General features: G+C 40.3%; 1 protein-coding gene and 1 long non-coding RNA gene across 2 annotated transcripts; one reads left to right on the top strand and one right to left on the bottom strand.

The window, feature by feature from the left end:
- The first annotated feature begins 13 nt into the window (after positions 1-13).
- Positions 14-9,166, top strand: LOC146517321 (uncharacterized). Its single transcript, XM_085162276.1, has 8 exons — positions 14-465; positions 2,026-2,100; positions 2,566-2,691; positions 2,767-2,897; positions 4,011-4,072; positions 5,212-5,275; positions 5,549-5,830; positions 5,997-9,166. The coding sequence occupies exons 1-8, from the start codon at positions 149-151 to the stop codon at positions 6,617-6,619; spliced, it is 1,680 nt and encodes a 559-aa protein (XP_085018402.1). The 5' UTR covers positions 14-148; the 3' UTR covers positions 6,620-9,166.
- A 573-nt stretch (positions 9,167-9,739) lies between these two features.
- Positions 9,740-14,267, bottom strand: LOC146517322 (uncharacterized). The gene is made up of 2 exons (XR_014874498.1): positions 14,173-14,267; positions 9,740-14,081 (listed from the first exon to the last, which is right to left on the bottom strand). It is a non-coding gene; the product is annotated as an uncharacterized LOC146517322 (long non-coding RNA).

The raw sequence follows: 14,267 nt of genomic DNA on the forward strand, positions 1-14,267 counted from the left end.
TAACGTTATTAATTTATTCACTAAATACAAAAACAAAACTACATAACTGCATAAAATTAAATCCATCAAATCCATGTAATTACAAAGATATTAGAACTTTAAAAAAGAAAAAAAAACATTTATATCGCACTCGAGGAAGACGCTGATCATGAACGCGCTGCGCAGCCCCTGTTCTCCGCGCATGCTCTCTTTAATCGCACCGTCAGGTTTACAAAAGTTTACAAACACAATGGCTGAGGAGCAAGCTCAGACATCAAACGAAGAGCCCGTTCCTCTGTTCCTCATAACATCAAACACGGCACAGCAAAATAAGAGGAAAAAGGTCGCAGACAAAGAGCGGGTTGAGGAGGGAGTGTCAGATGAAGCCAGGATAAACATCGGAGCCGCTTTTCAGAGGTGGAGGGAGATACGGGAACTGAAAGGGTTCAAAACTGATGCAGAGTTCGCGACATTTCTGCTGGACAGGTAATAATACCCCTAAATATAATGGTAATAATAATAGCACAGCTTCATTTCGTTTTGCTTCAGATAAAACACAACATACTGGCTGAAATGACGCATATCTTGTGAGGGATGTTGCGTTGGGCTAATGCTAGCTTGTTCCCAGTACTGAGGTTTGTGATGAGCGCGTGAGTGTGAGGGGTTGTGTCAGGAAGGACATCCGGTGTAAAAAAAAACAAACAAACAAAACAAAACTGCCAAATCATACATGTGGAGCTACAAGATGTGAATAAAGAGCAGCATGAGCTTTAGAAATAGGTTCACTGAGCTAAAGCTGAGGTAATGTTCATGTGTTGATTAATGGTTTTCTTTCGTTTTTGATGTACTGCAGAATATTTTTATAAAATCCCAGGCCAGGAAAATCACCTTCATGTTTTTCTGTGTTTTATCTTCAGCTAATTTGACACAAAGGCATCTGCTGTGATGCTCACACCTTTGATAAAGTCTTGCGAGTGTCAGCTTCCTTTTTATAGATACAAAAATATGTAAATGTACTGATCAGAATTATAATATTTCTGACTGTCTGAGGCAAAATAGAATTGAATCAAATTGTGGATCGAATCAATTTGGGACCTTGTGAATCGGAATCGAATCGATTCTAGAAATCAGTGACGATATCCAGCCCTAATAGTCTCCTTTGCATTCAAAAAGACCCCCTTCTTTCGTCTGCACCCTTTAGGGGTCGCCACAGTGGATCATCTCCCTCCATCTCACCTTAGCATCCTCCTCTGTATGGAAATCTCATTCTTTATTATCTGTATGTTGGATTTGGCCGAAAGCCCTTTCTGATGTAACCCTCCTCCTTTATCCAGGCTTGGGACCGGTGTACACTGGCTTATGCACTCACGTTGTGTTTCAATAAATGGAAAAAGGAAAAAGAACATAAACGCCCTAATCAAGTTGGAAAAACATCATAAAGTCTAAGAAAGTTTTTGAGTTGTTGACATCATACTCAAATTAATGGCACACAAAAGTAAATATTTCATTAACCGCAATACATTTGATTAATTGTGCAAATGTTTGTTATTCAAATAAATATTTTTCCCACACTTAATCTGTAATATGGTAATTGTTTGTAACCCTTGACTGTATATCAAAGATGGATGTAAGCACATCACCGAGTGCTCTGGAACACTGCATTTTGAAGCCTCAACGTTAACGCTTTGGCCATCATTATGTAAAGCAGAATTCAAAATACATCAACTGACCCCATTTGTGGGCATTTATCTATGCAAAGTGAAGGATTGTGGGTATCCCTCCTACACAGTTGTCCTTCCTCAGCGTGTAGTGTGACAGTGATCACCCTAATAAGTAAAATGCTGAGTGATTGAAAATTTAGAATTTAGAAGAGAGAGTTTACCAGGAAGGGAAAAAATGTCAAAACGTCAGGTTATAATGTTTTTGTTTTCCATGTTATGAGTTAGCTCTTGCATACTATGCTTTTGTGCAATTATTTAAATAATTAGTAACCAGATGTAATTTTTCTGGATTTTAGTTTGACCTCCATGAATTGATTTTCTGCAGAGATGCTGACTTTGAAAAGGAAGAGCTGAGTTTCAGTGAAGCAGAAAAACCTTCTGCTCAGGTTTCAATGTCAAGGTATATGTTTTTTTATTAATAGTATTTATAAGGGTTTTTTTTAAATTAATTATACTGTTGTAACAGATAATCATTTCTAGGTCAGACATATATGCATACCTTGTACAGTTAGATCCTGTATTGACAGACAAAGTTCAATAAAACAGTCATAATCTGAATGAATTGCAGACTTTTATGTTTTTTTAAAAAGTAGTACATTAGCAGAATTGCAGAAGTTTTTCTATACAGTCTTGTATTTTTCAAGGTCTCATATGTAATTGGACAAATTCACACTACCGTAAATGGAATGCTTATTTTTAATGAGTGAAAAATCAACTTGTCCAAAACAAGTATGCATAAAACTGCAAAGCTATTTGTCATCCCTCAAACTTGATGATGACTTCAATTTCATTGTAATTCCCATACACATAATATTTACATCAACTTATAAGTCATTGCAATAATGTTCGTTTTCCTTCGCTGTAGTGTTGACCGTGCAGAGGACTGGGTGTGTTCTCCGGGCGAGGACAAAGGAGACGTTTCAACATCAGAGGATGAGGATGGCGTCAGTGACAATAAGGATGAGGACTACATCCCTCCAGTATACATTCAGTAAGCCCTTCATTTAAAAGTTCAGGTTCATGAAAAGTTGTTTCATTTTTCTCACTGTCTTCCCTGTTCCTCCAGCGGTGGCAGTGCCAGTAAAACTAAAATGCAGTCGGATGCTCCAGAGTCTATCAGCAAAGGGGACGCTTCACATGAAACTGCAGAGCCAACGGAGCAGCTGCCAGGGGGCATGGAAAAAACGAAAGTCCAGAGTGAGGACAAAACTGGTTATCCTGCATCTATTATTTACTGCTGACTGCTTTAAACACCAGCAGCAGTTGTGTGAGATTAGAAGGATTTTATATAAATGTCTCTGGGTCGAGTGTATCAACAGATCGTTATGAAGCCTGGTCTTCACTGATAACTTGGTTTTTGTTTGGACCAATTTGTAGGATAGTTATTGTGTACAGCATTCACCAAACAAACCTAGTCTTACTTATACCTGCTGTTAGCATGTGAGTGCCCAGGTCATTTTGGCTGTTGCCTAGCAACCACAATGTAAATTTGTCGTTTCAAAGTTGGCAGCAACTCTGAAATAAGACAGTGAACAAAGTCAAGAAGATCACACTGATTATGTAAATCACCGACAACTCTGTCTTTTAACTTTGGCATAAGTGTTACTTTGACAATATGAAAAAAGTCTGAGTTACAAGCCTTTCAAGCACATGCAGTGGGTCAAAATTTAGCTTTTTAAGACGCCATATCGAGATCGCCCCATGAAGTTTTCTCAAAATTAAAAGAATATTTAACAGATTTTTAAAGGAAGGAAGTTACAGTTTCAGAGAGTCACTGGGCTGAGTGGGTGAACCGGGTCCTAGTACGCAATAAATGGGGATTATTTTCAACTTTCTGTCATGTAATGCTGCTTCTGAATTAAAAACACTGTGGCCATGTTGGTTCAGCCTCTTTATTCACAACAGAGTTCAAGCCAGTATTTTAAAAATGTTATTGAACACTTTTACACAGGAAAGGCAAGTAGGCCTTGAGTTAATGTAACCTGACAAAGTTTTTTACACATCTTTAATTTTTCTTTTTAAAATTTGTTTGCTTGAAGTGTTGAGTAAAACAATATTACTATAGCAAATCGTTTTTTGTAAATATGCTGTAGTTTAAAGAAGTTGTAGTTTTAACAGCGCTGATAGTGGATTTCTCAAAAAAAAAAAAAAAAGTTGACATGTGCTATCCTCCTGAGGTTTTCTTTGTTACGATGGCAACACATCCCCACAAGTCACTGGAGAAAAGTTAAACACCGAAGTTGTCATTATTTTCTCTGTAACTTGGTATCTATAATGTTATGCTGATTTTTGTGTCATTTGTTCCCACAGGAAACAGGCCTCATCATCAGCTTGGAAACCAGGAAATGAATGCTGCCAACAAACACCTCCAAGTGAGCAAATTTACACCTTATAGATTAGGACTTCTTAAACTGTTGATAGCTGTGCACCTATTTAAGGAGGCGGGGTGTGATTCAGGGCTACACAGAAAAACTACATGCATTAAAAACCTTCAGAGGATGGACCTTTTTAAAGGGACCTACACTATTATCAGTGATTACAAGCTCCAAAGTTTTATTATTGGACTCTCATAGAACAGTTTGGAATGATTCATGGTTCAAAATAATCCCCGTTATTTTATACTTTACCTTGCAGCCCTTCACTCCATTTTGTTTGTTCCATAATGGACCCCTTTACAGAAAAATAAATCGATAGTTGACAGAGTACCCGGGACAGGTTTACTGAAGTCTTACCTGGAGCCAGACTCAGGGTATAGGCTTGGGGATAAGCATTTGGTAGCTCAACCTGAAAAAGGATGATGTGGGTCCATCCTCTTATGGGCCCACAACTCACAGAGCAGGCCATAGGTGTTCGGTGATCTGTGGCAGTCAGAGGCGGAGGCCCTGGCTTTCTGATCCTTGGCTTACAAATCTGATACGTGGCACGTGATCTCTCTGGTGGGGAAGGAGCCGGCGCTTTTGTGAGATACCGACTAGATGTAGTCAAGCTCACCTCAGTCCATAGCTCGGGCTCTGGAACCAGTTCACAGATAGATTGGAGAGAGCTGAAAGTAAAAGCAAAGGTGTTGATTTAAACTCATTTCACAATGAGTTTCCTTTGAAGACTGGCTGGGTTCTTCCTTAGAGGTAGGGCAAGGAGCTCGGTCAGTCAATACTGCTACTCCTCCACATAGAAAGGAGCCAGTTAAAGTGGTTTGGGTATCTCCTAATGGGAGGAGACCCTGGAGTATTGTACAAATATGAGAGCATGTCGGTTCAAAACCCAGATGTATCACCCAGAATGAATTGTGCCTTTCGGAAACACCCACATGTTGAAGTACCGCAACTTCAACATGCAGCGCACCACAGCGAGTAGTTCTACATGTTGAAGCTTTTATACCAAATGCACAACCTCAAAAGGATCTGTGAGTCCTCCTGACATCGTTTGTTTTTTGGGCAAATGTGATAACCACTCCACTGTGGAGCCTTTGCTCAGGCAAATGCTGACAGTTTCAAACTTCATGTGTTCACAGTGGAAAACAGAGGAAGGCCACAGAGCTGAAACACGGGAGCAGGATCATAGAGCAGCACCTACAGGTAAGTTAGACTATTTTATTTTGATGTCATATTTTCTTTTTATAAGATCCGATCCACAAGACATAAAAAAATCCTCTGCTGGCCATAAAAGATTTTTAAGGTCGCAGAAAAATCTCTTGATGTTTCAATTTTTGCATATAAGCGTGATTGAATCAGAAGAATGTTTTTATCTCTTTAATGCAGCAGTAATCTAAACAGAGTTTTGCTGCTTCTGCTCGATGCCTTCCATATTCACACTAATGTTCTGAATATTATTATTATTATTATTTTCAGGTATTTATTTTTGTTCAGGAGAATTTTTAGGTGCGAGTCCAGAATCCACCAGTGAGCACACTGGCCTCGCTTACAAGACCGAAGAGATAAAACCGCCGCAGGCGCTTCGCAGACCGAAGAAGATCTACAAGTGTCAGACCTGTAGTAGAGTGTTCCCTCGGTACAATGCACTGCAGCGCCACCTTGTGATTCACTCGGGAAAAAGACCTTTCAAATGCTTCATATGTGGGAGAGGATTCACCCAGAGTGGAAACCTCAAAACACACATGAAAGTTCACAGAGGTGAGAGGAACCTCCCGCTGTGCTCAGGACACTTTAACCACAAGCAGTCATGTGATTAAGTCAGTTGTGCTCATGAAAGCATCTGTCGAGTTTCTCTTCTTGTGTATCACGGTGTTTCTTCTTTATTTAATTGCCCATCGGTCACTGTATTTGTTCCTCCTCACAGGTGAGCTTCCAAAGTGGACCTTAGTTCAAAAGAAGAGCGAGCCCAAAGAATCGCCTGCTACAGTTCACGTGTGTGGGGAGTGTGGAATGGACTTCCCTGAGAAACATCAGCTAGAGGAACACCGTGAGACTCACAAGAAACCCTACGCATGTCCCGACTGCGGCAAGAGATTCAAACAGGAAAATGGCGTTAAAATCCACATGCGCCTCCACTCAGGAGATTCCCTTTTCTTCTGTTCCGCCTGTGGGAAACACTGCACTACGGCTAAAATGCTTAAAATACATATGCTCACTCACACCGGAGAAAAGAATTACCATTGCGATCAGTGTGGGAGGGCGTTTTCACGGTCTTCCTATCTAAAGTTGCACCTCAGAACTCACACCGGAGAGCGACCTCACCTGTGCTCGATCTGTGGTAAACGTTACTCCAGAGCAGATACTCTTAAAGCCCACCTGAGAGTTCACACTGGAGAGAACCCGTACACGTGTAAGATGTGCGGGAAGTGTTTCTATTATTATCAGGGTTATCAAGCACATGTGAAGACTCATAACAAGAAGCCCAAAAAAGCTACAAGACCTCTTGGAAGACCAAAACAACAGCTGATAGTGGTAAATAATCAATAATGGGAATTTAGAAAGATAAGAAAATATTAAATTATTTTTGTTATATAATATACCTTTAACTCTCCACAGAGAAATTTCTGAAGTGGTTGGAAAAGCAGTGTAAATGTTATGTGTTTTTTAAGCACAGTTGCTGTTATGTGACTAGAACTGTGAAGACAATAAATCCTGTGGGATTATGATATTATTTTATGCCATGTTAGACCCCTAATTAAAGATTGTGAATTATTATGTAGTTTTAGTTTGCATTATGCTCCTGAATTAGAAGAAGGTGATAACTATTACATTTGGTAAACTGATTTGCATTATATTAGACTGTTGATTTATTGTGAATGAATGATATTGTTTTGTGATGCATTATACTGCTGAGTTATAAGAAAATATTGTTCACAGAAAGTCATCGTCTCATTTGTCTGATTAGAAGAGAACAGAGCATTCTGCCCCATCAGCAGGAGCAGATAAACAGGGAGCCAAGGTTGTAGCTTAGGCGCTGTGTGAGAGAAAGAATGTGAATGTTTAGGCTTTTATGATTAGGTGGGGGCCACTAGAGGCTATAAGAGTTTGATCAAGGCTCCACCATTTTGAGATCTGATGCTGTCTGCTGTATGGTGTCCATCTCCCACGCGTGTGTTCATTAAATCATCGTTTGACTTGACCCGGCCGGACCAGTGTGGTTATTTTGGTTTTCCTCTTGTATCCATTCCCAATATTTGAATCCGTAACAGTTTTGGGGGCTCGTCCTGTGGTATTGGGATGGAAGTTTTGGAGGCTTGGACGGTCCGAGGTGGTCAGACGGGCAGACATTATCCGGCAATCGAACTGAGTGGACAGGCGCCTTTATAAAAGAGGTAGGCACAGGCCTGTTGATTTTATCCGAAGTGTGCTGAATTGGACGATAAAATTAAATGTCTATTCAGTAAAAGTTGCCGGTGAGTGTCTGTTTTGATTTTGATGAAAAATCTCATGAGTTTTGAAACTTGAAGTAAGGTTACAAGTAATAATACTGGGTTAGAGTCCCAAGATAAAGTAATAATACTGAGTTAGAGTCTCAGGTAAAGGTAATAATACTGGGTTAGAGTCCCAAGGTAAAGGAAAATAATACTGAGTTAGAGTCTCAGGTAGTTGGATAGGGAATTGGTCATTTTGTGAGTTAGAGTCTCCATTGGTTTAAAGGATTGCATCTGTGTTGGCCATGTTGAGAGTTAGAGGCTCCATTGTCCATAACGTTGCATCTGCGTCGGTCATACTCTTGTTTTAGAGGGTTGACGGCGGTTTAAAAGTATTATAAATTTTGTTAGAACGGTGGTTAGAGTCCACTAAGAGGCGCATAGCCCGGAGGTTACGCTCCCTCCTGGCCGCGGACGCGCGACCTTGACCTGTCGGCGAACAGGGTTAGTTCAGTTGGTCACTGTGGAGCTTGGGGCACTCCAGAATAACTAGGAGTTCGAGTCTCCTTATCTGCGCTTTTTTGGGCACTGTAAATTGACGTAGGGACTTTAGAGATGAGGCCAGATACAGTTCGAGTCTGATACTGGTTAATTGATTACAAAAAAGTTGGACTTTCTTCGGTTGGACCCGTTATCTTAAATTTGTCAAAATTGTGTAGGCGCTAAAACTTTCAGGCCTGAGAGTGATTGTAAATATAAGACGTCTTTGTAATATAATATAGAGTTGAGTGTGAAACGAGGCTGTGTGTGACGACAGTGTGCTGCGAGCTATTTTTAGATAGTGTGTGAACATGCAAATGAGGTGGTTGCTGTGAAGCCCACAGAGGACTTCCTGTTTAGCGTGTTATTGAGTTTTATAAATATGATTTGCAAACAATGATACATGCCTGTAATTAAAACGCTGATTTTGTTGATTATAATATTACAAATAAAGTTTTAAATCACTACGGTGAATGTTTAATGTTTGGCTGAGTTTTGATATGGGAGAGACGGCTTCGCAGCTGCTGGGGGTGAGTGACCGGAAACTTGCATGCCCATAGAAGGCAACTGCCTGACTGTGTGAACTATGCACCAAGAGAGAGAGTAAAATCTAGGCAGATGAAGCGAAGGAATGTTTTCAGAAAAGAAAGAGTAAGTGAATGTTTTCAGAAAAGAAAGAGTAAGTGAATGTTTTCAGAAAAGAAAGAGTAAGTGAATGTTTTCAGAAAAGAAATAGTAAGTGAATGTTTTCAGAAAAGAAATAGTAAGTGGATGTTTTCAGAAAAATAGTAAATGAATGTTTTAGTCTCTTAATACAGGTGGATTTCTCTCAACCTGGAAACCTGAGTACAGCAGCAAAAGGATAGATTAACAAAATTGGGACGACACACAGGCCAAGCTCTGGCTCAAAATTTTACAGTTTGACCTCTCACTTTGTCCCCACCCAAAAAAGAAGCTTAAAGGACATCTTCTCCTCCAGTTATCGGCTACCATCACTGGAAATTTTCAGGCAAGTTTTTCACTGAATTGTTTTTGGCACCATGTGTCCCTGAATCTCACAAGCAAGCTCTAATTCCTGGCTGAAGACATGGAATGCTGTTATTTAAGGTGGGAAATCAAAATTTGGGAAACAAAATTAAAAACATACACAATTAGAGAAATGCCTTGTTTGAGAAAAAAGTTAAAATAACCCACCCACAAACGCACATACACGCAATGAAGAAACAGCTTACACTCATGAACACGTGAAAATTTTCCAGCAAGGTTAAAGCAGCAAAACTTAACATACACCTGATGTTAAATGATAAAGTCTATCCACTACTAACAAATAAACTCTCTGGGTTGCAGGACAACAACTTGACTTCAAAAAGACAGACACTGGTAAATCACAAACCAGTGATGAAACAACAAATTTAGTGGTTAAAAGAGTCAAATTGTGACATGTGTTCCTGTGATTGATTAATACAAGAGATTACTGAATAAAATAAAATTCCTTTTTTGAATTATTAAACATGATCTTAAGAATTTTAACGTGTACCTGTGTTGTCCTGTCAACTTGGTGGGTTATGAGTTGATTATATAGTGAGAAAAAAAACAAAAAAAAGGGGGGGAGAAGGCTGACACAGGGCCTGGCCCCTCTCTGAATAACATAGCCAAAACAACATTATTTTCAAACAACATCATTTTCCTGTTCGTCTGTTTTTGTTTTGTTTTTGTTTTTTCTCTTTATGCTTAATTACAGGCTGCTTTGTCGGCCCTGAAAGCCGAGGCTGACCTGGACTCCTGCTCTCCCCTCTACCATCTTTGATGTGACCCTGACCAAATGCTACAGCAGCTGGACTCACAACAACAGCCTGAGAATGTCAACAGTGCTGCAGGAAAGAGATCTCATGCAGCGGAGACGGAGAACGTTAAATCCAAGGCCCGTTTCACTACACGGGGGAGATTTCCAGACAGCTTCAGCTGACAGAGCTGTGACGAGACGCCTATTAAGCCCTGATGATAAGTGAGGCCGAGCAAAAGAATGCTGACCTTAACAACTCTGCATTAAAACTGTGCAGGACAGTGATGGACCAACACGGAGGATCGGGCAGCAAAAAGGGCGTGCCAGAGACACGAGGAGTGACTGAGGTCAGAAGGCACCTCAGATTGGACAAAAGCAGCAGAAGAACATAAGCTGAAGGCACAGGTGTCGGGGTTCAGCCAGGAGCTGACCTCTGAGAAGAGCCGAACAGCAGAGCTGCAGAAGGCCGTGGAGCAAAGCAAGGAAAACATCAAAAAACTTCAATCTGACGTGTACGGAAAAGACTCTGAGGTTTCTGCCCTCAGTGAGAGCTCAAGACATCAGAGCAGAAACTGAGCATGCCTCAGGAGGAGCTGGCTGCTAATCGAACCCATCAGTCAGGCTTGGAGTCCCAGATACAGGACTTTAAATCAGGCCGGAGCTTGCTGGAGCAGGAGGTTGTCAAACCTGACGAGAAGCTCCAACACCAGGAGCAAACCCTGAAGGACCTACAGAAGCAAAAAGGGTCAAGTTAAGGAGGAGCTGGACAAGGAGAAGATGCAGGAAACTGGAGAAAAGGACTGCCTCAATTGGGGCCAGAACCAGTATGGAGAGAACTTTGGGCAGCAGCACCAATGGACCCAAACGGACTGAAAAGGAGGAGAGCAGGACCCCAGGGTACGCTTCAGGCCGTGGTTTACCCAGAATACCAGAACAGGAAGGTGATGAACACAAACACACACACACACAAACACACACATCTACATACACTGACTCAGAAGCAAGAGAAACACACATATGAACACATATGCACTTGTTGATTGACAGAGAGATGACACACACACACGCACACAAATCGAAATGCTGATTCAATTCACTGAGAAGTGATCCACACACACACACACACACACACACACACATGTTTGTGCAATGAAGAGTGATACACACACGCTGCTGCAATGAAGAATGCTTTACTAACAAATGCTATGCTGATACGCAAAATGCTGCACACAAACGTCCAAATACAGAATTTGTTACAACAACAAGAAGCCATTGATTGTTTAATTGGTTAAATGCATTTCATGTCACCCAGAGGGCATTTGTGCAGATTTAGGGGACAGGGTCTAGAGCAGTTTGGTTATGAAAACAATGTCTGTGAGTGATGTCTGTTTATGGCTCAAGGCCTCGACTGAATTGTTTACTGTGCTTCACACAGCCTGATAAGGAGCAGTGGTACAGAGTGAAAATGATGAATTAACGGTGTGAGCCTTATTTCGGAGCGCCACATTTTTGTGATTGAGATTTAATTGAAGGAGGAACACACTAAAAATAAATAAATAAAAATAAAAATAATAACAATAATAAAATATAAAATAAAAAGAAGAAAAGGGGGCCAGCCCTCGGATTTATGTAAGCATCCTACATGTATTTAACACAATTGCCTCAGGCTTTAAAGATTTGTACAAAATTCAACAGGAAATCATAGCTTCCCTGTATTTCCTACATTGTTGGCATGCTGGTGAGTGCTTTTGCTCCACAGTAAGAAGGTCCTGGGTGCAAGTCCACAGTCTGGCTAGTTTGCAGTGGTTTCTCTCTGGGTATTCTGGTTTCCTGCCACAGTGAAAAGTCATGCAGCTGTTAGAGTTAGGTTAATTGATGATTCTAAATTATCCGTGAATGTAAGTGTAAATGGTTGTTTGTTTCTAGGTGATAGACTGGTGACCGGTTCGGGGTGCACCCTGCCTCGTAACCTATCACTTTAGAGTTATTTCCCAGCCCTCGTGCAATTAGGATAAAGATAGGAGGATGGTAGTTGTTGTAGACCCATTTAATTTTTATGGTAACCAGAATTTAGACTTTGTTGAACCGTAGGCAATATGAAGACAACATGTAGTATTTAAGGGACCAAGTAGAATTTGGATAAAAGTTATTGAATAGTGTTGAAATAAAAGGACAGAATTGTGAAGGATTAAAATATTCCAGGAGCTCAACTTACTCCATCTGAACATGTTTTAATCGTGTAATATGAACTCAAAATACACAGGTTAACTGAAAATGAAAAGGTTGTGTTGATTTAACTCAGTTGTTTAAGTTTCTACCAAAGCAAAACATTTGTGTGCAACTAGTGTCCACTATTGAATCAAATAAGTCCAACACGTTTTTGTCAGTGCAAAAAGAAGTTACGGTACCTGTATGCTTACACAATATTGTCCCGGGACGGAGAAAAACTTTCTGGTGAAGTTTTGGTTGATTTTGGGTTTTGCTTAACACTAGGTTGATTTTATCAGTGAGGTTTGGATTGTTTTCTTCCTCTAAGAGAGAGAAAGATGGTTTTATGCTTGGACATGTTTCCAACGGGCCCCAGTATTTGTTATTATATGAGTATTTTATTGGTTACGTTTGTCTTTGCTTTTGTCACAGTGCACTGAAATAAGAACATCTGAGAGGAGTGATCCACCGGTGGTGATATTTTGGTATTTTGTGAGTTTCTGATTTAACAAATCAGCTCTTTAATCCAGGCCTGAGAGATTGAACTTTAAAGCGCTATAAAACATGATTACTAGAAACAGTCGCAAAGTATTTTTCTCCATGATTATAATGGGCTCTGGAGAAATTCACTTATATGGGACATTGATCACATGAGAAGTCCTGAGCCTAAAAGGATTGCAGCGAGTCAATCCAGTCCAAAAAACAAGGAACTGTTTTTCCTTTAAAATGATGACGTCATCTTGCTGGTGATGGAGCCTCGAATAGGTTCCGCGTGAGACTCCATTATCAGCAATATCTGGTATGAATGTGTGTGAATGTATGCATGTGACTGGACTGTGATGGACTGACGACTAAAAGTTTTAACTGACTTGATACTGAGACAAAAACGATACCGACTTTAGGATTAGTACATGTCTACAAACAATTCACCTCGCCTGTAAAAGAAGGGTGGATGTTTTGTCTCGCTTTGTTTTGTTTTTGCAGGAGTAGGAGGACAGAGGCTAAGGGGGGAGGCTGCAGCGTCACATGAGTGTGAACTGCAGACTTAACCCTTTGGTTGCTAATTTTGAGCTACTGATGTTTCCATTAAGAAAATTGGGTTTTATTAGCTGTGTTTCGATTAATGCAGCACATTATATTGTTGGGAATGTTAAATGCTAAAGTGAAGAGAAGCTTTGATTTCACTCAAGACTGAACATGTTATTATTAACCATAGCAGGCCACTGTAAAAAAAAAAAAAAAGCCAATTAATTTAGATAGAAAAAGTCAAAAACTCTACTGATGTCTATGAATAACAGGGGAATGATAGACTTGTCACATTCAAAATATAGATATGTAATGACAAACACTGGTCCACGTCATTTAGGTTCTCCATTGAAATAGTCAATAATTTAGAAAAGTAAGATAGAACCGACAGACAGGGGCATGTGGTGCTGCACAAGAATAAGAGCAAAATAAAGAAAAATTAAAATGTACCATTACACTCAGAGGATCAATATGAAATTCAATATATGCTAATTTTGTATGAAGTACGTGACTGATAACTGTTCTGTCCTGAGCTTTTGTTTTTACAGCGCCCACTTGACCACACCAACAGTTTCTCGCCACCAAAAGCGGGTACTTGCAAAGAATAGGGAGGAATATCATCAGAAGTGGGAAAGGTAAGCCCCGATGGGGGTGATAATGTAACACACCCAAAGAAAGATTTTAGGTCTGACCAACCGTCTCAGTCGTGGGCAAAACGATGACAGTCAATAAAATTCTAAAAGATAATTTAGTGACAAAAAATATCAAGAGATAAAAGATAAAACAGTCCAGTGTCCTATTCATGAATCAAATAAAAACACACAGTCCCAAGGTCAGAGCCAGCTATGCCACACGGCCAGTTGCACTCCACATGTTGCCTTTAACAGGGGTAGAAGTTGTCCTTGGAGACCCACCACCCTGCAAGCATATAGCCAGTGATCACTCCAACCTGTGCAACTATGCTGCCTTTAGGCTGTGGCATATAATAGGCCCTGGCCTGCACAGAGAGACAAAATGACACCTTCAGTATAAAATTCATAGTGCAAAACCCATCCATCCCAAACATATCAGATTATCACATTACATACATGCACAGAGAGACAAAATGACACAGCAGTGTTTGTAGTGTGGGCTATAAGTAGACCAGTGTATCAGTGCAATCAAGTACACCTGCCTCTAATTAGTCCAACCCCATTCCAGCCATTGG

This window comes from Neolamprologus multifasciatus, chromosome 6 (assembly GCF_963576455.1).
Source record: "Neolamprologus multifasciatus chromosome 6, fNeoMul1.2, whole genome shotgun sequence".
Classification (NCBI taxonomy): domain Eukaryota; kingdom Metazoa; phylum Chordata; class Actinopteri; order Cichliformes; family Cichlidae; genus Neolamprologus; species Neolamprologus multifasciatus.

Coding starts and splice junctions, on each gene's coding strand:
- LOC146517321 (XM_085162276.1), top strand. CDS start 149: ATGAACGCGCTGCGCAGCCCCTGTTCTCCGCGCATGCTCTCTTTAATC. Junction 4,073..5,211: donor CTGCCAACAAACACCTCCAA/GTGAGCAAATTT, acceptor ATGTGTTCACAG/TGGAAAACAGAGGAAGGCCA. Junction 5,276..5,548: donor TCATAGAGCAGCACCTACAG/GTAAGTTAGACT, acceptor TATTATTTTCAG/GTATTTATTTTTGTTCAGGA.